At 36.6% G+C, this 25,542-nt stretch overlaps 1 protein-coding gene across 5 annotated transcripts in view; it reads right to left on the reverse strand.

Moving 5' to 3' along the window:
• SSBP2 (single-stranded DNA binding protein 2) overlaps positions 1–25,542 on the reverse strand; it is a 464,724-nt gene that overhangs the window by 77,845 nt on the left and 361,337 nt on the right. For 4 of the 5 annotated variants that reach the window (XM_006870594.1, XM_006870591.1, XM_006870593.1 and 1 more), the window contains one exon: positions 7,089–7,148. The exons of the other annotated variant lie outside the window; for it this stretch is intronic. In XM_006870594.1, coding sequence (XP_006870656.1) covers positions 7,089–7,148 — 60 coding nt within the window. The remainder of the gene's footprint in view (positions 1–7,088; positions 7,149–25,542) is intronic. 5 annotated transcript variants of the gene reach the window in all.

Consider the following 25,542-nt stretch of genomic DNA (forward strand, 5'->3'; position numbering starts at 1 on the left):
CACAAATTTCTATATATAGCTTTTGGATGGGTGTTTGCGGGTAGTAGATCAAGCTATGAAAGATTCATTCTGATGATCCAATAGAACACATATTTACGCACATACACAAAACATCCTGACAATTGGTAAGAATTGCTACAAATTTTCACTAATTTAACTTAAAGGAGGATAAATTCTGTCTTAACTAATTAAATTTTTCAAGTACTTCAAAAGAAATTTAACATTAAAGAACTTAGATATCTAGATGAGGATGTTGACTTGTTATATTGAGATTCAATAGAAAACATCCATTTCTCAATCCATTATTAAAATCTTTTTGCTTATAAGCATACTCAATACATATTCAGTTCTTACTATATGATCTGTTCCTGGTTACCATTCTAGCCTGATTTCTTGCCACACTCACTACCTAACCTCTAGTCAAACCGAACTTCTTCCAGTTTCTTCAATTCATGTATTCAACTGACTAGCATCTAAATGCCAATCATTAAAAACAGATCATTTAAACAGTTTAAGCAAGCAAACAAAATAATCTTCAAGTGGTTTACAAACCTTTCAGTGACCACTGTCAACTTATATTAAAGAAAGCAGTTTAGTCATCACTCCCTGAAAAATATTGTGTCATATAGCCCCAGTTTGTGCTAAGTTCTTGTAAATATGCTTTAAAAATATGAAAAAAGATAAAATTCATATGTACAGGAAAAACGCATAAACAGAACAAACAATCTCTATATGCCTTTACTCAGATTCTCCATACATTTCATCACATTTTCCCTTGTACCCTGTTTCTCTATCGCACTATTCCTGCTATCATGAAGTTTTTGGAACCTCTTGAAAGCAAGTTGCAAACATGATGCCTCATCATACCTAAGCATTGTATAGTTCCCAAAGCAAAGCAATTTTCCTACATAACCACAATACAAACTTCAAGTCAGGAAATCAGCACAGACAAAAAACTACAATCCAGTTTGTAGACCTCATACATTTTTTTACCATTTGTCTCAACAATTTTCCCTTTTCCTTGTCAGGACCAGGATCCCATGGAACACATGCATTTAGACATCAACAGTTCCGTAGTTTCCCCTATGTTCCTTATTTTTATCAGTTTCAAAGAGACTAGGCTTTAAATTCTGATGGTTTTCATGACCCACCTTATGTCATGCTTCCTGGCAGGAGTATCACAGGAAAGATGTTATGCTTTTCTCAGTGCTTCATATCAGCAGCACACGAGGTTGGTGGTGTTAACTTTTACCACCTGATAGCGTTGGTGTTAGCTATGTTTCTATTCCATAAGATTACTGTTTCCATTGTAATTGATTACTATAGTACAAAAGTTATTCCGAGAATATCCTATTCCTCAACAATCCTTCACTCACCAGCGTTATCCTCTACTATGACCCCTAAACATTCTGATATTTACCCAACGGTGACAGTCCATTGTCCATCATTCTTTCTATGCTTATTAGTTGGCATTCCACTGTTGGAAGAAATAACTTTCCTTTGTTATCTATTTCACTATAGACGCATAGATTTCTATTTTATTCAGTTGGTAGAAGTCTATTTACTTTGGTATTGAAATTACTACAGATTTGGCCAGTGAGAGCCTTTCAAATGTGCTATTATATTCTTTTGACATCTACTAATTTTTGAGCATTTTCTTACTTAGCAAAACGTGATAACAGGTTCATCTTGGACATTTTCTAACCTAGCCCAGGAATAAGCCCTCTGTCCAAAGGGTCCCAATTTCTTTTAGTGGAGGACAGTGATTAGAAATCAGGCTCTGGTTCTCAGAGTATTCATAATGACTTGGTGTCACTGCTTTAAAAAGATACTGAGCTGGAGAATCTATGCATATGTATCTGTGTACACACATATAGGTGCATACACATATATGTCTATGATTGAGTCTATATTTATCTCTTTCTGTGTACATGTTTATGGTATGTATGTATATTGTTAAATGCCTTCCAGCGGATTCTGACTCATGGCAACCCTGTGGAAGGTTTCCAAGGAGTTTTAAACCTTTGCAGGAACAGAAAGCCTCATCTTTCTATTGTGGAATGGCTGGTGGTTCTAACCATCAATCTTGTGGTTTGGAATCCAGTTCTTATATTATGGAGTACCTATGTACCCAAGTGTACGTATAAATATCATAAATTCAGACTAACATCAATTCAACATTTCCATTTACCATCCACATCTTGGGGTTATTTATTAGCATTACTTCTTTCTATGTTGCAAATACTTTCTGTAACAGTGAAAACCTGAATTTCAACATCTCCAATATGTTTCTTATTTTCTCAATGACTTACTTATTCAATATAACCATTGTCCCAACTGTACTGGCCATTTAGTCTCTCTACCACTTCTGTGTGTCTTTTCCCCACCTTCTGACTATCTAACATGAAGGAAAGGAAAGCATTTTTTAATGTTTTTATAAAGCCAAGGACATACTGCGGAATAGACCCTCAATTGCTCAGATGCAAATTCAAACTGAAGCTGAAGAAAATGAAAACCAGTCCACAAGAGAAAAAAATATGACCTAGAACATATCCCAACTGAATTTAGAGATCATCTGAAGAAGAGATTTGATGCATTAGACACTAAAGACCAAAGGCCAGAAGAGTTGTGGGATGACATCCAGAACATCCTACAGGAAGAAAGCCAAAGGTCACAAGACAAGAAAGAAGGAAAAGACCAAAGTGGGTGTTAGAGGAAGGGTTGTGGCTTGTATCACTTTTTATCTTTGTTGTTGTTAAATACCATCAAGTTGGTTCCAACTAACTCACAGTGATCCTGCATAGGGTTTCTGAGTCTTTAAAATCTTTGCAAGAGCAAAAAGCCTTATCTTTCTCCAGTGGAGCGGCTAGTTGATTCGAACTACCGACCTTGTGGTTTGTAGTCCAGTGATTATCTGTGGAGCTACCGTGCTCCCTTTTTCTATCTCACAAGAGATAAAAAGAGAGAGGTAAGCCGAGAGAGACCTACTGACACCAAGAAAGAAGACTCAGGAGCAGAGTGCTCTTTGGATTTTGGATCCCTGTGCTGAGAATCTCCTAGACCCAGGTGAAGATTGATGCCAAGACACATGATGATCTCCAAGATGTTAAAAGGAGACAAGGCCCTTTCTCCAGAATGGACTGAGAAAGCATTCCCCTTGAGCTGGCAGTATAAATTAGAACATCTAGCCCTGTAAGGATGAATTTCTGTTTGTTAAAGCCATTCATTTGTATTTCTGTTACAGCAGCACTAGATAACTAACAAAAACTTTGGTACCAGGAAAGGGGTGCTGCTCTAAGAGATTCCTAAAATGAGGAAGTGGGTTTGGAATTGGGTAATGAGTAGAGGCTGGAAGAGATTTAAGGTGGTTCCTAAGTTGCCTTGAAGAAACTATTAGTGGAATTTAGATGTCAAAGGCAGTTCTGGTGAGGGCTCAGAAGGAAATGAGTGGATTTTTAACACTGGATATGGTATAGATGGTGAGAAATGGCAGCAGCGGAACCAGGAGATGGGAGCAAGATGGCATGGGAGCTGAGCCACAGAGTGAGAGATCTGAGTGTCACTGTGCAAGAGGCTTTTCATCATGTGAGAACAAAATATTCAATACTAATCAGGGATAGTTCTATATGAGAATTACCAGAAAAAGAAAAAAAAAAGTATCTGTGCTTTATCTATGTATATTAAATTAATCAATTATATATTTTAAAATAAAAATGGAATACGTGCTTAATGTGACACTAAGAAAACATTTATTTCATAATTCCACTATCCATAAATAAAGGATATGGTCCTCACCGTCTTTCTGATAAATGAGTGTGCATGGAGGGGGTATGACTGTATGTGAGAGGAGTGGAATGCCTCAGGGCACTTGTCAACAGAGCTGTTTCCAACCCAAGGTGTGAAAGAGCCGAATGCCTTCAGATTGAGGCTTCCAGGTAGAATGGATTCCTCTGAGCACTTATTGGTAGAGCTGAAAAGCTTTGTAACACTTTTCCATGTAGGGCAGAGGACAGGCTGGCCAGAGAAATGAGGACCAGATCTAATGTAAGGGGTATTTCCCTGAGATTTGGCTTGCATCATCTTTTATCTTAGGAGAGAGAAAAGAAGAGGGACCTACTCCCTTCAAAAAAAGAAGATACAAGAGTGCAACCAAAAGTACCTTTCCAAAGACTTAAAATAACCAATCAACACCATTTACGAGGCAAACATTTCACTCTTTACTTTCTTAGATGGCCTCTGCCATGGCGTGAATTATGTCTTTCTGAAATGTGTCAACTTGCCTGGGTCATGACTTGCAGTGGTTTGGTGTTTAGGCAATGATGTAAACATTCCTCCAGATGTGATCTGAGGTGACTAGCAATAGTTGAGCCTGAGAAAGGCTCAAGACACACGGAGATCTCAAACGAACACTGGGCCCAAAAATGCTGAAAGGAGACCTTTCTCTAGAGTGGACAGAGAGAAAGCCTTTCTGTTGACCTGGCACTCTGAATCCAGAGTTCTAGCTTCCGAAACTTTGAGAATATAAGTTCCTGTTTGTTAAAGTCATTCATTTGTGGCAGCTCTAGATAACAAAGACATACTCTATAAATAAAACCAAATTTTATTAATTTACGATCAATTTAAATGTGAAATAAGTTGCAAAATAATTTGTTTTCATATACATTATTCCAATTAATCACCAAAAGTGGTCTGTCAATTCTAATTTGAATATATCAATGAAACAAAAGCTATGCTTTTATTGTTTGAAAAGAACATGCTCCTAAATAGGTTTAACATTCTTCACACAATACTGTTTACAACATTAACACGATTAATTTGCTCCTCGGATTTGAAAAAAAATACTGTAAATTTAGGATATATTTAGTTAAATGAAGGAGGCTGAATTAATGAAGTGTAACTATGTAAGCAGAAATCAATAACAAAAAAGATATTCACAGAATGATATTCTTGTTTTAAAATATGTTTAGGTAAAGGCTAACATTCTTGCAGAAAGGTGACCCGTATTAGCTTATCTTTCTGAGTTTAACTATTTGTTTCTTAAAAAAAAAAAAAATTAAAGACATTATAATACTTGTTTTTACCAAAACTCAAACAATCTCCTTGAACAATTTTACACCTCTAATGCCAACCTGAAAGTGGGTCTTAAATATATTTATCTCTATATATGGAACCTAGAGCATAGAACCGCACACATAGGAGGTATTCCAACCATGTCATAATTCCAACAATTCTATCACATTTTCCATCTGTAAGATAGAATATATATAGAGTCAAAACGCTTCTTAAGAATCTCACAATTCTCTACTTTAGATTTCCAGGAACTTTACAAAGCTATGTAATATACAAAGCTAAGGACAGGATATTTAAGCACCATGAAGATGCCAATAAAAGTGGTAAATTTCTGTTCTTTCAATGTAAACTTAAAAGATTCAGGCACCTATACTCAAGTTAGGATCTGCGTAAGACTGAAATCTGTCAGAGAAGGAAAATTCAAATATTTTCCACTAATGGTCAGTGGTCATTTATTTATTTTCACCTTTCAAAGGTAGAAAACTTGAGAGGTCTAGGAAAACAAGGTAGTCTCGACGAGTTTCAGCTCTTACAGGTTTCATGGTAAAGAGATTCACCCACAGAGAAAACAGAATTCCCCTATGTTGGAACACTTGACATCTGTTCATTTCCCTTTGCTATTTCATGCCTTTCTCCCCTGGCCTCATGTTCTGAATGCAGATTCAATCTCGTGAAAAGTGCTTCAGCTGTTATGTGAAGACTGCCAAGCACTGAAACCATGAGATGAAACAGCACTAGTTCCCCCTGTAACTTTTCCCATGGGGGTAAATCTGTGTACTGGCATTCCCTGCTATACACAAAAGCAGAGAATATCAGCAAATTGAGTAAATTCAAGAACTGTGCATAATTCCAGTAAGAGTTAGTGTAGGAGAAGGTGAATTCTATCGCCATCAAGCATCAAAGTACAACTATGCTATATTTTTGTCCAGAAAGAAACAGAAAATTGAAAGAGACTAAGAGTGATAAAGAGAAATTGCTGTGATGACAAGGCTTACACTGGACTTGGGATAAACCTGAAGTATGCAAATGGCAGAATTACAGAAGGTGGCAAACGTCTGGACATAAACAGTCCATACAATTAAGCATTTAATTTATGGAATTACATCATCATTTTCCCTGTATTCCCAAATTAAACTGTAAACTCCTTGCAAGTAAAAGTTCTGTTTGATTCTTCTTCACAACATAAAAACATTGATAAAGATGATTTAAGATCAGATCTTTATGAAATCTCAGAACTCTGACAGATTAAAAAATAAAAGAGTGGATGATTTATTGGTAGGTTAACAATTTATTCATTAATAGATACAACACTTCCAGAAGCAGCTAATTATATGCCAGGTAGGCCATTATTTAAACTATTTGACATGAATGTTTTAGCTATGATAAAATACATTGCCATTCTTTAAGCAAGAATGATTGGCATTTATCAAAATCACATAAAAAAAAATTAGGTTAAAAGCAGCAATGAACTGGTAACTGTAAGGTCAGCAATTCAAACCTACCAGTTGCTCTTCAGAAACCCTATACAGGTTACCTATGTGTCAGAGGGACTCAAAGGCACTTAGCAATAGCAATAATAATACTGATCAGTTATCAACAAACTTTAAAAAAAAAAACAACTTACAGTTCCCTATTCCAGATATTCAGGAACCTCACACGTATGTAATACATAAGGCCATGGATGAGCTATTTAAACACCATGAAGATCCAGACAGTAAAATGTTGTAGGCTTGCAGGCAGCATGTGGTCTATGTTCTCAGCACTCTGCTTTGCCATTGTAGTGCAAGAGTAGTCACAGACAATAAAATGAATGTGGCTGGATTCCATTACAACTTTATTTACCAAAAAAAAAGCCAGCCAGCTCATGGGAATATGCAGTTTGTTGACTCCCAAAATCAATTATATGTAACTAGAAGAAGCACTGCATAAAATATTTACTCATTTTATAGGACAAGCTCTGTGACATTGCCAAGCTCTGTAGTGATTCCTATGAAAGCTGAAATTGCACGTAAGCTTACCTGGTTAGGTATCCTCAAAGGGGGCCTTGGACCTCCAGGGTACCGAGGTGACATAAAAGGCTATTGAAGTAAACAAATAAATAAAAACAAAACAAAACAGAAAGCACAATGTAAAATACAGATTTGAAAATACATTCACTATTTTAAAAAGTTTCTAGAATGTTATAAAACAAATTAATCTACTTCTCTCTGAAGCTGCTTTTGGTAGAAAAAAATGATTTTTTTAAGAATGATTATAATCTTATCCTATATTTTAGAAAATATATGAAATATGTTTCAAAGAAAATGTAAAAACCTTAGAGATGACTAAGATAGCTATAACAAAAATTTTCCAATTATGCATTATCATTAAGATTATGACATTCAGTTCATAAAAAAAAGACATGAAATTTAGATAATTCATTCTCAGTGAAGACTTCAAGAGGAGGTTTACTGGTTACATTATACAAATTAATTTCTGAGTGTATACTTTTTATTGAATTATTCAGTTGTCTAATTTCCCTAATCTCAAAACTGCCAACTTTCTTCACCTTTTCTATTGTGTTGCTAAATCAAGTCATGTCGAGATGGTTCTGACCCATAGAGTCCCTGAGTAAGATTTCCAAGGACCGGCTAGTGGATTTGAATGGCTGGCCTTGTGGTCAGCAGTCCAGTGCTTATCCTAGTAGCTCTGTTTAAAATGGTAAAGGCATTTACTTATCAAGTGTCATATGTAGCAAGAAAAACTTCAGCAATTTTAAATTATGGATTTTCTATAATTCAAAATTTATTTTAGATTTCAAAGACAAAATTTGTGTTTTATTAGTATGTAGTAGAAATATATTCTTGTAATAGAAGATAAAATGGTCTTGTGCAAAAACTCATCTTAATTTATGTAGTTAGGTGAGTCAATGACTCTTAAGATGTATTGAAACTCAGTCTACAAGCTACTTGAAAAATGCCCTAAAAGGATTTTGTTGTTGTTGCTAAGTGTCGTCCGTCCAGTCAGTTCCAACACATAGCAACCCTGTATAGAGCTTCTGAGGAACAGCTGTGGCTTTGAACTGCAGATCCTGTGGTTAGCAGTTCAATGCTTATCCTACAGCACCACATCAGGATTCTAAAAGGATTGTTGTGGTTGTTAAGTGCTGTCAAGTCGGTTCTGACCCACAGAGACCCTGTAGAGGGTTTCCAAGGAGTGACTGGTGAGCCTGAACCACTAACCTTGCAGTTCAAACCAACTTTGCAGTCTAGAGCATTAACCTACAGAACACCACACCAGGACTCCTACAAAAAGGATTAGCAATTGTCAAATGTTGGGTTATTGTCATTGTTAAGTAGCATCTAGTCAGTTCCGACTCAAATTGACCCTGTACATGGTTTCTGAGGCTTTTTAAATCTTTGCAAGAGCAGAAGGTGTCATCTTTCTCCCGCAAACGTTGGGTTGTTGTTAGGTGCCATGGAGTCGGTTCCGATTCATAGCGAACCTATACAGGGTTTCCGAGGCTGTAAATCTTTATAGGACCAGAAAGCCTCATCTTTCTCCCGCGGAACAGCTGGTAGTTTCGAACTGCTGACCTTACAGTTCACAACCCGATTCGTAACCAATACGCTACCAGAGCTCCTTAAACATTGGGTTGGAGGAGAGTATTTTTGATTATGATAATTTCAGTACCAAATTTAGTTTATTCAATTATTAAAATGGTTTACTATAATTCAAATAGTAACTAACTTCAAAAATCAAAATTATTCAAGATTCTATTTTTTACTACTTTCCTCTAGATTCAACAGAAAAATCACCACAAAATAGTTTTGTTTAATTATAACTGAATAAATAATTTACTGAAATTTAAGATAATTCCTTACATTTAAGCAAACAGCTAACTCTAAATGCTGGAATATATTACTAGGTAAAATACTAGGAATGGATTAGTATAAATTAAGACATAACATATAACAAATGAATAAAGGTCTGATCAATCCAAATCTGTAGAGCTTTTACACAATTAAATTCTATATTTATAATTTTTACACTCTTTAGAAATTAAGGTTATACATGCTTTCCAGGGCTGTTTAAAAAATAGCATTAGAAAAATGAAATCCTAACAAATGTATGTCATATAGACCTTTTCTATATTACCTACTTTAGGGTCTCACAAAACAACAAGAGGAACTTTAGAATTAAACTATTTGGCTTTTCATTCACTGTGTTCTTATTATGTTAGTATGCTCCCAAGAGTTCATTTCATATGGACAGAAACATTATCACCTCTAATATCAATTTCAACAAAATTCATTTTCAAATATTTAGTTTTCATGTATTTTATTCATATTGTCTTTTTAAAAAATAAATCATTTGTGAAAAACTCAGTTGGATTAGTTAAGCTGACTGTGGACACTGTGGAGCCCTGGTGTCACTGCAGGATGATGCACTGGACCACATGGTCCATTTGAATCATTAACTAGAAGCTCATTTCAATATTCACATTCGTATTTCCTTTCCTTTTAAAATCACCGAATTTCATCTGTGAAACTATTTAGTCAAAACTATGAACTCATTTCAAAATAGTATTAACTAGTATGTCCTTGGTTTTGAAATGGTTGCATTGCTCTCCCAAAATAATGTTTTATGATACATTTACTTAAACAATGTTGTTGTTGTTATCAAATGCCGTTGAGTCGGTTTCGACTCATAGCGACCTCATATAGGGTTTCCAGGGAGCAGTTGGTGGGTTTGAACTGCTGACCTTGTGGTTCACAGTCCAGTGCTGATCCTATAGTGCCATACTAGGAGTCCTACTTATCCAATGGATACTATCAATTTAGCTTTTGAAACAGAGAAATAAAAATAGGTTACTAACCATTTCTGTTTATAGTAAATTCACTTTCAAAGGGACAATGAGGAAAAGTTAGAAACAATGCTAGAATAATACTGAATAACAAAATAATGAAAGATACATACTGAGAAGTGCCTTATTTAAGAGACAGCAGTTGATATTTGCAAGTTCAAATGACAGTAAAAATATTAAGTGTTAATATAATGGAATATTTGAAAAGAGAATAATTTGTTCTAATCTATGGCACTGTGAATTAATGTATACCACTGCCAGACTCGAGTCCTGGTGTGGCTTCACAGGATAAGCACTTGACCTCAAGGTCCATTTGAACCGCAAGGTCAGCAGTTCAAACTCACCAGTTGCTGCTTGGAAACACTATAGTGGTCATTATGAATCGGAATAGACTCGATGGCACTTAATAACCTGTCAGACTGTGAGGTTCCATCCATGGACAGCAGTGACTGGGATGGCTGGGAGAAAACTAGAGAGTCTCACTTTAGCAAATGTATAGTTTTTTTTACATCTTCCTCCAAGAAGCATAAATCCATGGATTTTAGCAAAGATAAAAGAAAAAAAAACAAAATATTAAACCAAAAAATACTTATAAACTTCAATCTAGATAATCAACAATTTAGATAAGAATCTACTCTTTTTTTGTAAAATATACAGATTGCTATGGTAAAACTAGTCCTGGTGTGGTGCTGTAGGATAAGCACTGAACTGCTAACCGCAAGTTCAAACTTATCAGTTGCTTCTTGAAAACTCTATAAAGGGTCATTATGAGTTGGAACTAACTCGAGGGTACTTAACAACAACAACAATGTAAAACTATTTTTAATTAAAAAAATATTACTGCTGCTACTATAACATAAACACTAAGATTAACTGGTTGATCTTAAAATATGTCTAACTGCCTACACTTCATTAGTTTGCATAGGTACAGCAGTATAACCCCAAAGAGTCTGTACACTAGCATGTGAGAATATTTTGCAATTCATATTCAGATGCCAATTTGCATTTACATATAATTTAAGATATTAAAATAAGTTTAAATTATTTTATGCATAAAGAGACTACCTATGGATAATGCAAATGATACATACTGGCAGATAGACAGACCCTGCATTAGTAACCGGGAAAGAACAGATCCTTCTTCAAAAAAGTTTTTGGCTATGGAGGTGTGCTTGACTTTATATTTGGGACAATCTTTTGTGAATAGCTTGTGCTGCAAAATATTTGCTTGAAGAAGTCATGATGGTGGGTCAAAATTTCAACGAAGAAAAGTCTTCCCTAATACCAAGTTACTTATAATATGTGTGGGAAGAATATTTGACCGAAATCTGGGGACCTGGTTTTGAGTTTCTGCAACCACCAGTAATGAGCAGAGTGGCTGTATGCTAACAATGTTTCAAGGCTTTGGTGGTTTTCAACTCTAAAATGAAAGAGTTGGGCCAGATGATATCAATGTCCCTCAAAAAATTAAAAAATAAAGGCTCGTGATACTATGCTAATTATTTTCAGTATTACCTTTAACTATAATGTTTAGTCCTGGTGTGACACTGTAAGAGAAAGCATGAGATCGCTAGGTCGATTAGAATGAGGAGATCGGACGTTCAAACTCACCAGTTACTCTTGGAAACCCTATACAGGGTCACTCTGAGTCAGAACAGACTCGATGGCACTTAACAGCAACAACATAAATACTTGAAGTGTGTGTTAGGGGCTAGGGGTCCATGTAGTATATTAGGATTTAAAGATGTATTCCTTTCCTAAAGCAGAAACCATTTTTATCAAGGAGCTGTAGAAAATTATTTCTATGTTTTTAGAGAAAAACAATAATCTAGTTAATGAAGAAATACTCCAACAAACAGAGAGCTCTTTGTTCAGAGTAAAGGTCAATCAGGAGAATGAAAAAGCTGTAGTTACTGACTTGAAGATATGCTAGAGTATATTCAATCAACAAATATTTATTAAACAAAAAGGTACTGTTCTATATGGCTGGGTATATCAGTGAACAAAGCCGATAAAGAACCTTGCCCTTTGCTTAGGAGTTTTCAGACTTCATAGTCTTCTAACTAATAAAAGAAATTATTATCCAGAAAAATTGTTTTCTGCATCAGTCCACCAATCTGGACAAATAGAATGTTCTCTTCACCAAATGGCAAGCATCAATGAGAACACAAAGAAAATGGTGTTTCAATCTGGTGCCTTCCCTCAGAAATCCTATTACATCACCCACAGTCGATAGAACATGCAGTGCTAAGAATAACCACACACACAAAAAATCAAGGTTATGTTGTTTTAAAAATTTCTAAAATTAGGCAAAACTCACAGAGTAATATTCTTTGCTTTAGGCTATAAATTGGGCAGCATGATTTGTACCCTCGAACATATAAAAAGTACATTTACAGTTTTAAATTCTCATGTTTACATGTCTTAATTGATCTGCCTAGAATAAATGGGACAAACCAAAGTGGAAGGAATAAAATATATACACAGCCAGAAAAATCAATAAATATTTGGTGACTTAAAAAAAAGTCCTCTAATAAAAATACAAACCAAGTGCTTTGCTTGTTTCACTCAAGTAGTCTTTTAAAGAAAAGATGACATCATTTAGAATCATAATTTAAAAATGAATGTCACGAAATTTTAAAGTATTATTTTCCATTCTACGAAGAATTACTCATGGAATTTGAAACTTCTGCCTTCCTAAAGTCTTAAAAGACTTCCTAAAAGTCTTTTCCTTTATTCCTTGTCCCTTCGGCTAGTAGAAAATGGTAGTTTTCCTCTCCATATCTGATCTGCTATAAGCTTCAGTCTGGTGTAGTGCTGTAGGTGTAGCACTGGACCTCAAGGTTTGACATTTAAGTTCACCAGCCACTCATCAGAAACCCTATACAGGGTGGCTATGAGTTGGAACCGACTTGATGGCACTTAACAACAAAAGGCTTTATCTCAATTCCCTCAGAATCAGAAAGAATCAGCTCTTTATCTCCCTTCATATCAGCTGAAAATGGATTGTTCAGTATAATTTTTGCCTTCTGAAATTCTTAGACCCCTCAATGAAATTGTTTTGTATATAATACACTAGTATTGACATTTCAGATGTTATGAATAATTTTCAGCCCTAACTTCTTTTAAGATACAAGGGGCTTCAAAAAGTTTGTGGAAAATTCTATTATCCATTTTCTTTTCTCCTAATTTTTTAAAGTCCCTTGTATGTATGATAAAACTGAGCATCTTAAATGATACACTGATCAGGTGCTAATAGTCACTATGTTATATACTCTGAATGTTGTTGTTGTAAGGTACCCTTGAGTTAGGGTCGACTCATAGCAACCCCTAGTGATATTGGCTCATTGTGACAGACAACTATCCGATAATCTGTATAGCGTCACCACTCGTTTGTCAGTTTGTCATATTGTAGTGGCTCGCATGTTGCTGTGATTCTGGAAGCTATGCCGCCAGTATTTTAAATACCAGTAGGGTCAAACACAGTGGACGGCTTTCAGATCAGTTTTCAGATGAAGACAAACTAGGAAGAAGGTGAGATGAACTACTTCTGAATATTTACTCACTGAAAATTTTATGAATAGCAGTGGACTGTTGGAAATATTCAAACATGATGAAGAGTACCAGAATACTGTCAGATAGAGTGCCAGATGAGCCCCTCAGGTTGGAAGGTACTCAAATATGACTGGGGAAGAGTAACCTCATTAAAGTAGAGTTGACCATGATGACACGGATGGAATAAAGCCCTCAGAACCTTCATTTGCTGATGGGGCACAACTCAAAGTGAAGAGAAACAGCTGCAAAAATCCATTAATAATCAGAGCAAGGAATGTACAACATATCAATCTAAGAAAATTAGAAATTATAAAAAATGAAATGGATTGCATAAACATTGATATCATAGGCATTAGTGAGCTGAAATGGAGTGTTAATGGCCATTTTGAATCTGACCATCACACGGTTTACTATGCTGGAAATGACAAATTGAAGGGGAATGGCGTCACATTCTTATCATCAAAAAGAACATATGAGGCATAATGCTGTTGTCTGTGATAGGATAATATCCATCTGCCTACAGGGAAGACCAGTTAATACCACTATTCAAATTTATTCAAATTTATGTATCAACCACTAAAGACAGTGATGATAAAATTGAAGAATTTTATCAACTTCTTCAGTCTGAAATTGACCAAACATGCAATCAAGATGTATTGATCATCACTGGTGATTGGAATGCAAACAGGAAGGATAAGTAGTTTGGATATACAGTCTTGGTGATAGAAATGATGCTGTAGATTGCACGACAGAATTTTGCACAACCAATGAATTCTTCATTGCAAATACCTTTTTTAAACAGTATAAAAGACAACTATTCACATGGATGTCAACAGATGCAAGACACAGAAATAAAACTGACTACATCTGAGGAAAGAGAAAGTAGAAAAGCTCCACATCATCAGCCAAAACAAGGCCAGGGGCAAATGCTGGAACAGCCCATTCATTAACAGCTCTTATGCAAATTCAGGCCGAAGCTGAAGAATATGAAAATAAGTCCAGGAGAGCCAAAGTATGACCTTGAATATATCCCACCTGAATTTAGAGATCATCTGAACAACAAACACATTTGATGCATTAGACCCTAAAGACCGAAGACCAGAAGAGTTGTGGGATGACACAAAGAACATATACAGGGAGAAAGTAAAAGGTCACTGAGAAGACAAGAAACAAGGAAAAGACCAAAATGGATGTAGGAAGAGACTCTGAAACTTGCTCCCCAGCATAGAGATGCTAAAGCGAATGGAAGAAGTAAGGAGGCACAAGAGTTGAACAGAAAAATTCAAAGGTCAGCTCGAGAAGACAAAGTAAAATATTATAATAAAATGACCTGGAGTTAGAAAACCAAAAGGGAAGAACACGCTCAGCATTTCTCAAGCTGAGGGAACTGAAAATAAATAAATAAATAAATAAATAAATAAACCTCAACTTGTGGTGTTGATGGATTCTATTGGCAAAATACCAAGTGATGTAGAAAGTATCAAAAGAAAATGGCAGAAATAAACAAACTTACTATACCAAAAGGAAATGGACGATGTTCAACCATTTAAAGAGGTAGCATATGATCAAGAGCCAATGATCCTGAAGGAAGAAGTCCATGGTTCATTGAAGGCACTGACAAAGAACAAGGCAATGGAAATTGATGGAATACAAACTAAAATCTTTCAACAAATTGAGGCAGCACTGGAAGCTCTCACACATCAATGCCAAGAAATTTCGAAGACAACTACCTAGTCAAGTGAATGGAAGAGGTCTGTATTTGTGCCCATTCCAAAGAGAGGTGACCCATTGGAATGCAGAAATCATTGGACAATATCTTTGATATCCCATGCGAGTAAAACTTTACTAAAGGTAATACAGAAACAGCTGCAACCATACATTGACAGAGAACGTCTAGAGGTTCAAACTGGATTCAGAAGAGGCCATGGAACGAGGGCTATCATTGCTGATGTCTGATGAATCTTGGCTGAAAGTAGAGAATATCAGAAAGATGTTTACCTGTGCTTTATTGACTACACAAAGGCTTTCGATTGTGTGGATCATGACAAGCTATTGACAATATGATGAAGTATGAGTATTCCTGAACACTTAATTGTGCTCATGAGGAATCTGTACATGGACCAAGAGGCAGTTGTTCAAACAGAACATGGTTGTATTCTTTCACCATCTTTATTTAATCTGTGTGCTGAACAAATAATCCGAGAAGCAGATTTATATGAAGAGAAATGTGGCATCAGGATTTGAAGAAAGCTCATTAACAACCTGCAACATGCAGATGATAACAACCTTTTTTATTGAAAGCAAAGATAACTTAAAATACTCACTGATGAAGATCAAAGACCACAGCCTATAATGATATGGGTTGTACCTCAAAGCAAAGAAAACAAAATTCCTCACCACTGGACCAATAAATAACATCCATATTAATGGAGAAAAGATTGAAGGTGTCAAAAACTTCATTTTGCTTGGATCAACCATCAACACTTATGGAAGCAGCAGTCAAGAAATCAAATGACGTACTGCACTGGGCGAATGTGCTGCACAAGACCTCTTTAAAGTGTTGAAGAGCAAAGATGTCAGCTTGAAGACTAAGGTGCACTTGACGCAAGCCATGGTATTTTCAATAACCTCATATGCATGCGTAAGCTGGACAGTGAATAAGGAAGACTGTAGAAGAATTGATGCATTTGAGTTATGGTGTTGGACGAGAGTACTGAAAGTACCATGGACTGCCAAAAGAACAAATAGATCTGTTTTGGAAGAAGTATAGCCAGAGTGCTTCTTGCAAGCCAGGATGGCCAGACTTCATCTCTCCCACTTAGGCCATATTGTCAGGAGGGAGCAGTTGCTGGAGAAGGATATTATGTTTGGTAAAGTGGAGGGTTGGTGAAAATCAAGAAGACTACCAACAAGATGGACTGGCATAGTGACAGCATCAATGGGCTAAAACATAACAACGGTTGTGAGGTTGGCCCAAGATCGGGCAGTGTTTTGTTCTGTTGTGGATAAGGTCGCTAAGAGTCGGTACCGAATCAATGGCCCCTGGCAACAACAATAATCTTGAGACAGATCACCAGGGCTTTCTCCTCTGGAGCAGCCAGTGGGGTTCAAACTGCCAACCTTTTTGTTGCTGGTGGAGCATTTAATCATTGTTTCTTAAAAATATTTTTAAAAAATTCATCCATAACAAACTATCCTCTATCCCTTGAGATTGCTCAGTACGCGCCTTTTCTGCTGAGTAAATTTCTATGAATCCCACAAAAGCTCGGGTAAATGTCACTTCTTTCTTTAAAAAAATCTGTAGGCCTCTACCTCTATTCCCTTAGCATTGTGTACACTGCAGTATAATGAAACGTGTATTTGTGTTACTAGAATGAGATCCTGTCAGGCAGGGCTTATACGATATTTATCACTGAATCCTACAAACCTAGTACATATACTGACATATATTAAGCACTGGGATAGCTTTAATGGTAAGAATCAGCTTGAATCCAATCCCCAAAATGTACACAATAATCCAGCCTCTATCTTCCCACTTTTCCATAATTTCTGACACTAACCTCCACATGGCATTCTTTCTCTCTGTCCCTAGCCACCGGGAGAAGAAGTGCAGCCAGAGCGCTCCTTGGAGGTCAAGATGGCCAAACTTTGTCTCTCATACTTTGGACATATTGTCAGGAGGGACCAGTCACTTGAGAAGAATATCGTGTTTGAGAAGGTGGAGGGTCAGAGAAAAAGAGGAAGACCCCCAGTGAGATGGATTGGCAAAGTGGCAGCATCAATGGGCTCAAGTGTGGCAACGATTGTGAGGTCGGACCAGGACCGGGCACTGTTTCATTCTTTTGTGCATAGGGTCACTATGAGTTGGTACCAACTAGATGGCACCTAACAACAACAATAACAGTTGAAGAGGACGTTGTCCTTTTGGTTTATTAAATCACTGGGATGACTCACAGAGCTTACTGAAGACATTATATGCATGTCTACTATTTTTATTATAGTAAAATGATATAGTACAATAATAATTTTTACTATAATAAAAATAGTAAATGATATAGTGTTTTGATATAGTAAATGATATAGTGTATTATAGTAAAATGATATAGTGTTTTGGAAGAAGTGCAGCCAGGGTGCTCCTTGGAGGCCAGGATGGCTAAGCTTCATCTCTCCTACTTAGGACATATTGTCCGGAGGACACAATCGTTGGAGAAGGATGTCATGCTGGGTAAGGTGGAGGGTCAGAGAAAAAGAGGAAGACCCCCAACGAGATGGATCAGCCAGGTGGCATCATTGATGGACTCAAGTGTGGCAGCGGTAGTGAGGTTGGCCCAGGATCGGACATTGTTTCGTTCTGCTGTGCATGGGGTCGCTATGAGTCGGTTCTGACTCGATGGCACTTGACAACAACAACAACAAAATGATATAGACAAAGATCATCATAAGGAAAAGATGAATGGGTGAGGTCTGGGACCTTCCCAATGTGGAACTATTCTGTCTCAGGCGGGCATATCATGCTCCCTCTGCCAGCCAATAAGCTCATGGAGCCTCGGTGTTCTGGACTTTCATTGGCTAGTCTAACAGAATAGGTTAAATCATACCTCCAAGACTAGTTGCTAGGATCATCCCAGGTGTGTCTTTTCTGGGTGGGTATCCAGTTCCATTTCCAGTACAAATGATCAGATGTGGACTGGAAGTCCCAGAGCAAGGCACTCCAAGGGTGATTTCGTTGAAGCCACTTTACTTAACTGATGACTTTAGATAATTTGAATTTTGGGGTTTGATGGCAAAATGTGGAAGAAATACACAAAATTGTTCCATTGTTCTTAAGTATATTATGTAGAATGAAAAACTTGGGTTTGGAGGATCAATTTTAGATCATCTGCATCAATGAAAGTCCAATTACATCACGGATGAAATATGACATTTTAACTACTTTTTATATTAAAATTATTTTCATGTGGATTTTTTCTATCATTTAGAATTTAATACTTCAAGCCAAATGATGACATTGTATTGAAATGATATAATTTAGGAGAAAGGAGAATTATGTTCTCTTGTTAAAAACAAAACAAAAACCTTCCTAATTCATTTTCCCCAAATAATTTTATCAAGTGACTGCAACATTCTTTCACTCCATAGCTATTACACGCTTACCAAGGATGAGATGAGACTGATTAAACCTTCAGTTTTGTATCTATCTCTGGCTTCCCTGAGGAAGGAGCAGAAGAACTTTATAAACTTTATTTATTAGGACTTCTAAAAAAATATTTGTCATAGGTTAGTGAGAGAACAACAGTCACCTTCCTTTTGACTGTCGTGCTGTAGACTATTCGCAGAATAAGAGTAACAAAGAAAAAAATGATGTCCAAAGTGAATGACAAGACTCCTAGTTTGTTCCTTCCCTAATGATAGGAACCTGTCTTCCCAAAGTAAAAATTTAAAACTCGTGCTAACATTATAGTTTTAAGGATCACTGAGGGTTATATACACAAGTATATATCTTTATATATATATATATTGTTTTTAATTCGTATTGATTCAGTTAATCTCGGTTAACCTCAAAGAGTGAGTTAATCACAGTTTTCAATAATACATATATAATCACTGGTTCACACAAAACCACATCCTTTGAAATTTTTAATACCATACCTCACTCCCATTCTTCTCCCCTCTTAGCAAACATTTTATGCATTTAATTACTATGTCCTTTATTTGTAAGTATTAAGTACCTTTCAACTTAAGTACCTTTCAACTTACTTAAATGTTATGTAGCTCATTGTGCAACTTTTTAATAAACATTGCTTTTAAGATTAATTTATATTAATTTTGTAGAAAATCTGTTCATTTTAATAGCTACATAACATTCTTTGAGCACACCACCATAATTTATATACCCATACTCTTAGTGGTAGATAACTACATTTCTTCCATTTCCCTGCCACCCCAAATACCTTTGCATTCTTCATCGTTGATCACGTCCCACGCTAGGTCTCAGTATGAATTTCTTGTGATAATCATCAAGGATAGAACTATCGGTCTTCAGATAGGATACACTATACTTAATGTTTGTCAGGTGGAGACTAAACCCTTCCCATTTCCTTTTCACTGTTAGATCATAATTTAAAAACACAATAGTTAGTGTCTTTGGTCTTTCTTTTTATCTTTTCCCATAATCTTTTTTTTTTTTTTTTAGTATGTTTTATGCTACAGACAAATTAGACTGCTCATAATTTCTGCAATTTTCAGTTTTTTCCCTAAAAGCATTTTGTTGTTGTTGTTGAGTGCCCTCCAGTTGGTTGTGACTCATAGTGAACCTGCAAAGGGTTTCTGCAGAGCAGCCAGTGGGTTTGAATCACCTGCCTTGGGGTTAGCAGTCTAGTGTTTACCTTACAGCACCACACAAGGACTTCAGTACTGTTTTCCATTTCCAGCGGTTCTTACAGCCCTCTCTTCAAATGATACTTTGGATATATTACCTTTTCTGATAGTTATATATTGCTACAGAGTCCTGGTATGGCGGTGTGGGATCATGCACTAGACGGCAAGGTCAGTGGTTCAAACCCACCAGTCGCTCCTTGGTAATGCTATGCAGGGTCACTACGTGTCAGAACCGACTTGAAGGCACTTAACAACAACAACAACAACAACAATAACAATATATTGCTGCTGTTGTTAAGTGCCATTGAGTTTGTTCTGACTCATAGTGACCCTGTAGAGGGTTTCTGAGGAGAGCTGGTGAGTTTGAATCGCCAATCTTGCTGTTTAAGCTGACCTCGTAGTTGTCCAGTGCTTATCCTACAGAGCTGCATCAGGACTTCAGTAGGTGCATACAGCCAAGCCTTGCCTCTATTATTAGAGGGAAAGCGCCTTTTGGTCAGGTTCCAAGTGTCCACACATCTTTATGTCAACTAGAGCACTCAGTTCAGCACATTGTGGAAGGTGCATTCTACATTTGTTGTTGTTAAGAGCCGTTGAGTTGGTTCTGACTCATAGCAATCCTCTATAGGGTTTCCAAGGAGCAGCTGATAAGTTTGAACCACTGACCTTACTATTCAAACAGACTGTGCAGTCCAACACATTAGCCCACAGCGCCACACCAGGACTCCATAAATAAGGCCAAACAGTTTTATCGAGTAGTTCAATACATTTAAAAATCCCTTATATATGGTAGATGCCAGAGAATAGAGTCCTAAATATACTTCCTAGTATGGCACTGTAGGAGAAATCACTGGACCACAAGGTACATTTGAACCAGAAGGTCTGTGGTTCAAACTTACCAGGTACCCCATGGAAACCCTATATAGGGTTCTCTATGAATCAGACCTGACTTCCCCGGCACTTAACAACAACACTAAAATAAGTGAAAAACATCACCCAGTAGGAAAAATGTTATCAATTGCTTAAAATTTTTCAGAGACGTTCTACCTTTATGACTATTCAAACCCTTCTGTATCTGATGATTATTTTACTATAATGTGGAGAAGAAATCAAACACAAAATTAGTGGAATAGTAGGCTTCTGCTATAATAAGTATTTCTAAAAGAAAATAAGTGTCTGAAATAATATTCTAGCTTGTTTTCCAATCCCATTTCCCTTGAGTTGTGATTTTCATAAGACACCATACGCTTTTGCATGCATGCATCATTTAAAAACATGTACAGAATGTTTGTACAGCTTAACCTGTACATCATAATAAATCATAATAAATGCTCTTTTCTTAAGACTTTTCCCTCTTCAAAACACGGAAAAGGAAATATCAAAATTTTAAATTAATCCCTAAACCCAGTTAAAATAAAAGAAAGCAAAAAAGGCTATTGACTGACATTGAGGATATCGCTCTAATAAGGGAGTCCTGGTGTGGCGCAGTAAGATATGCACTGGACCACAAGGTTGGGCTGAACCACAAGGCCGGCAGTTCAAACTCACCAGTCGCTCCTCAAAAACCCTACATAGGGTTGCTGTGAGTCGGTATTGACTTGGCACTAAACAACAATAGCTATAATAAAAACATAAATACCTTATATTCCAAAAGCAACTTTAAGTAGGTGTGTGTTTTTGTGTGACGTACGTATTCAAGTGAAGTCAAATAAAGCAATACATTTCAGTGTGTTTGTTTATTTGGTAGCTTTCATTTTGAGAGACTAAAAAAAAAAGCTGTTCATACAAAACTGCATCATTTAAAAACAGATTTGTACTTGCATGCTGTTTTTATTAGCTATTTAAGGTAGGATGACCAACAAGAAATTATAAGAAACAGCTAAATTTAATTTGCATGCCTATTTCAGTGATGTTGGCTATAATCTACATCTATTAAAGACTATACATTTTAGTGTTTTACTATAAAATCTGAAGAAATTACCCAAGAGAAAACTTAATTTAAAAAATTTAAAAATTAGGTTTTAATATTAATATGTTTGCTGTGAATGCTAACTTATGAAGGGTGGCTTCAAAAAGCTCATGGAAAAATTCTACTGTTTTTTAATTCTATTTTGCCACAAAAATTTTGAAGCCCCCCCCCCCCAACCATGTTCGAAGGTCGGTCAGAAAATATATTTGAACTACCCTAAAAATCAAGGATCCCTGGTAGCACAGTGGATTATGAGCTGCGCTGCTAACTGCAATGTCGACAGTCTGACTCTACCAGTTGCTCTGCGTGAGAAAGATGACGCTTTCTACTCCTGTAAAGATTTATAGTCTTGGAAACCCTGTACACTATGAGTTGGAACCAACCACCTTGGTAGCACATAACCACCATTACCACCATTCTAAAAATCACCACCCACCTGACAACACCTAATAGCAACGACAACAAATCACCAGGACTCTTGATCATTTAAGTATTCTCAAAATATGGTAAGAATTCCCTAAAACATGTCTTAAAATCTCAAAAGAATTTAAGAGACGAGGGCATTCACATTTTTATGGGAAGGATGACTCAAAAACATCTTGTGTGTTTTTAAATGAAGGGAACCCACTTCAGAAGATAAAATTATTTAGTTATCATCAGAATAAGTATGTACCTCAATGCCAGACTGCTTAGTTTCTAAAATAAAATAGGAAATTCTTGGTTTCTGTTGTTGTGAGCTGCTGGAGAGTCAGTTTGGAATCATAGGGACCCTATGATTAATGGAACAAAATACTGGTCCTGCATCATCTGCACAATCATTGCTGTGTTTGAGCGAGCCCATTGTTGGAGCCATCTCAATTCATCTTGTTAAGAGCCTTCTTCTTTTGTTCCACCCTTTTAATTTACCAGGTATGATATCCTTCTCCATGAACTAGACCCCCTGGTAGTACATCAAAAGGACCTGAGAGGAACCCCCACCACCCTTGTTTCTAAGGAGCATTCTGGTTGTGTTTCTTCCAACACAGATTAGTTTGTTTTTCTGACAGTCCATACTATATTCAATATTCTTTGTCAACACCATAATTCAAGTACATCAGTTCTTCGGTCTTTCTTACTTATTGTCCAGGTTTCCCATGCATATAAGGTGACTAGAAATATCATGGATTAGGGCAGGAGCACCATAGTCTTTCAAAGTGACATCTTTGATTTTGAACACTTTAAAGAGGTCTTTTACAGCAGATCTGTCCTATGCAATATCTCATTTAGTTTCCTGATTGCTGTATCTATGGTCATTGATTGTAAATCCAAGTAAAAGGAAATCAGTGACAACTTCAATCTTTTCTCCATTTATCATGATGTTTAATAGTCCACATGTGAGGATTTTTGCTTTATGTTAATGTCTAATACACACAGAAGGCTATAGACTTTATTCTTCATCAGGATGTGTTTCAAATTCTCTTCTACTCCAGCAAGAAATGTTGTATCATCTGCATATCACAAGTTGTTAATGCGTCTTCCTCCAATCCTGATGCTGTGATCTTCATACAGTCCAGCTTCTCAGATTTGTTCAGCAATATGTAAATTACCTTATATTTTATTTTAAATATTTCAGTTTGGCTTTAAAAGCTCTCTAAATCTTAGTCTTGAAGGATAAATTGATAATAAAGAAAAATTTAAATCATCAAAAAGTGAAAATGCTTCTTTAAAATGCCACTTTAACATTTTCTATATACTATTATTTTATTTTATGAGCACAATTTAGAACAAATCAGTGATGAAGAGGACACTAACTTCTATTGAAAGGATTAATGTAACATTAGGACAGTTACACTTCAGAGGTGTGTTCTAAAACCTACACTATACAGTAGTATTCAATGGTTCTTGGGGTGGCGTCTGACTTTCTCTGTCTTTACAAGAGGGAATGAAAATCAAACTCAACATCAGACTAAGACTTATTAGAGTCCTGTGAGACTGAGATCACCTCCCAGTCCTCTTTACCAGTTCTGGAACCAACTATCCATCCCACAGTACTCTCTACTCTGCTGAGCTAGATAGTTCATTGCAATAGCAATAAAGAACTCACAGATCATGCTCACAACTATAGGATTTATTGTGGAAGTTAACAGGTTAATGCTCAGGATCAGAAATGTTCTGGATATAGTTCTTGATCAGGACAGCCTCTTCTCAGCTGTGCCCAGAGGCAGACCTCTACCTGGCCTTCAGTTCCTTGGTCAGGCCTCTGCCCTGATTGGGCAATGTTACAACGCTATTTTAAGGATTGCTGAGGCTTACAGAAAAATGGAGTGCCCTTTGCCCAATGGATCATATCAGCATCTTATCCTACCTTCTCTAACCCAAAGGGTATTCCATTCTGCTATACACCTCAGTCTAAGGTGATCTGCTTAAAGTGGACAAACCTGGTGGTGGTGGTAATGTGCCGTGGAGTTGTTTCCGACTTTTAGAGAGCCTGCATAGGGTTTTTGAGGCTGTAAATCTTTACGGGAGCAGAAAGGCTCATCTTTCTCTCACAGAATGGCTGGTAGTTTTGAACTGCTGACCTTGAGGTTAGCAGCCTGACTCGTAACCACTATGCTACCAGAGATCCTTTGATAAACCTAGCACCCCATATAAAGTGTCTGGAGGCACCCCACTCCACAAGTGAGCCTTCTGCCCAAAGACACTCAGCTTTACTGGATCTGAAAGTCACTGCTCCAACTGCAGGTCTCCAGCACTTGTTCTCGGTTCTCCTCAGCTGTTCCGCTGCTATCTTCTGGGTCTAAGAGATTCAGTGCACAAGGAGCTCTGGGGCCAAAGGACAAAGCTCCACTCCTGGCTCTTCTTTCTTGTTGGTCATGAGATTGTCCCTTCTGCTACTGACATGGCTCATTTTATACCCACCAGGATGGCAAAACTGACCAATCCCTACGTTAGACTTCCAAATTTTTATAACCACAATTAGCCCTGATAACAATCACTCATAACTGACACAAATCAGCATCTTCCTCCACCTTCTCTTAGTCCATTGGTGTCCATTACAAAAACACTATGGGTAAAAGAGCCATATTAAATAAGTCACTATACCACAAGCACTTCCCTAATTTAAAGTGTCTTTGAACTTGCACTGCTTTTTGGAAAAACAATTATCCCATGAAATTTTCTTCTAATTTTAAACAAAATCAAAACAGTTACTATTTGTCAGGATTGGCTTGCCAGTAGAAAATTATTTTCTTATTTTGGTATTTAATGTTTTGTTTTGTTTTATTTTTGAAAGCTTTTATTGTGAATTGAGTGAAGGTTTACAGGGCAGATCAACAGCTGTACATTCAACAAATCATTGTAATGATTACAATCCCCTCCACACACCATCAGCTCACAGTACTTATCTCTATTACTTTCTTTTGATGTACACTATCACACTGAAAATAAACATTTTGTTAAATGTCTAAAGGGCATGTATTGCAAATCAGCTTCCTGCCCTCAGGCACACTGCCTTTCTTACTCCTCCATCTCTCTGTGCCATCCATTGCCTCTGCCACCATCTCTGCTCTCTCCACTTTTCTGGTTTTTAATGTATTTTTTAAATGACTGAAACAAATAACACATTTACTAGTTTTAGAAAAACAGGAACTTAGGAAACAATTCAGTGAGTTATCATTTACTTCAAAAGTGACTTTTTATTTCATAAAATTACTTAAAATTTTACAAGTTCTGTGTTATGCACATA

This window comes from Chrysochloris asiatica, unplaced genomic scaffold (genome assembly GCF_000296735.1).
Source record: "Chrysochloris asiatica unplaced genomic scaffold, ChrAsi1.0 scaffold00145, whole genome shotgun sequence".
NCBI lineage: Eukaryota > Metazoa > Chordata > Mammalia > Afrosoricida > Chrysochloridae > Chrysochloris > Chrysochloris asiatica.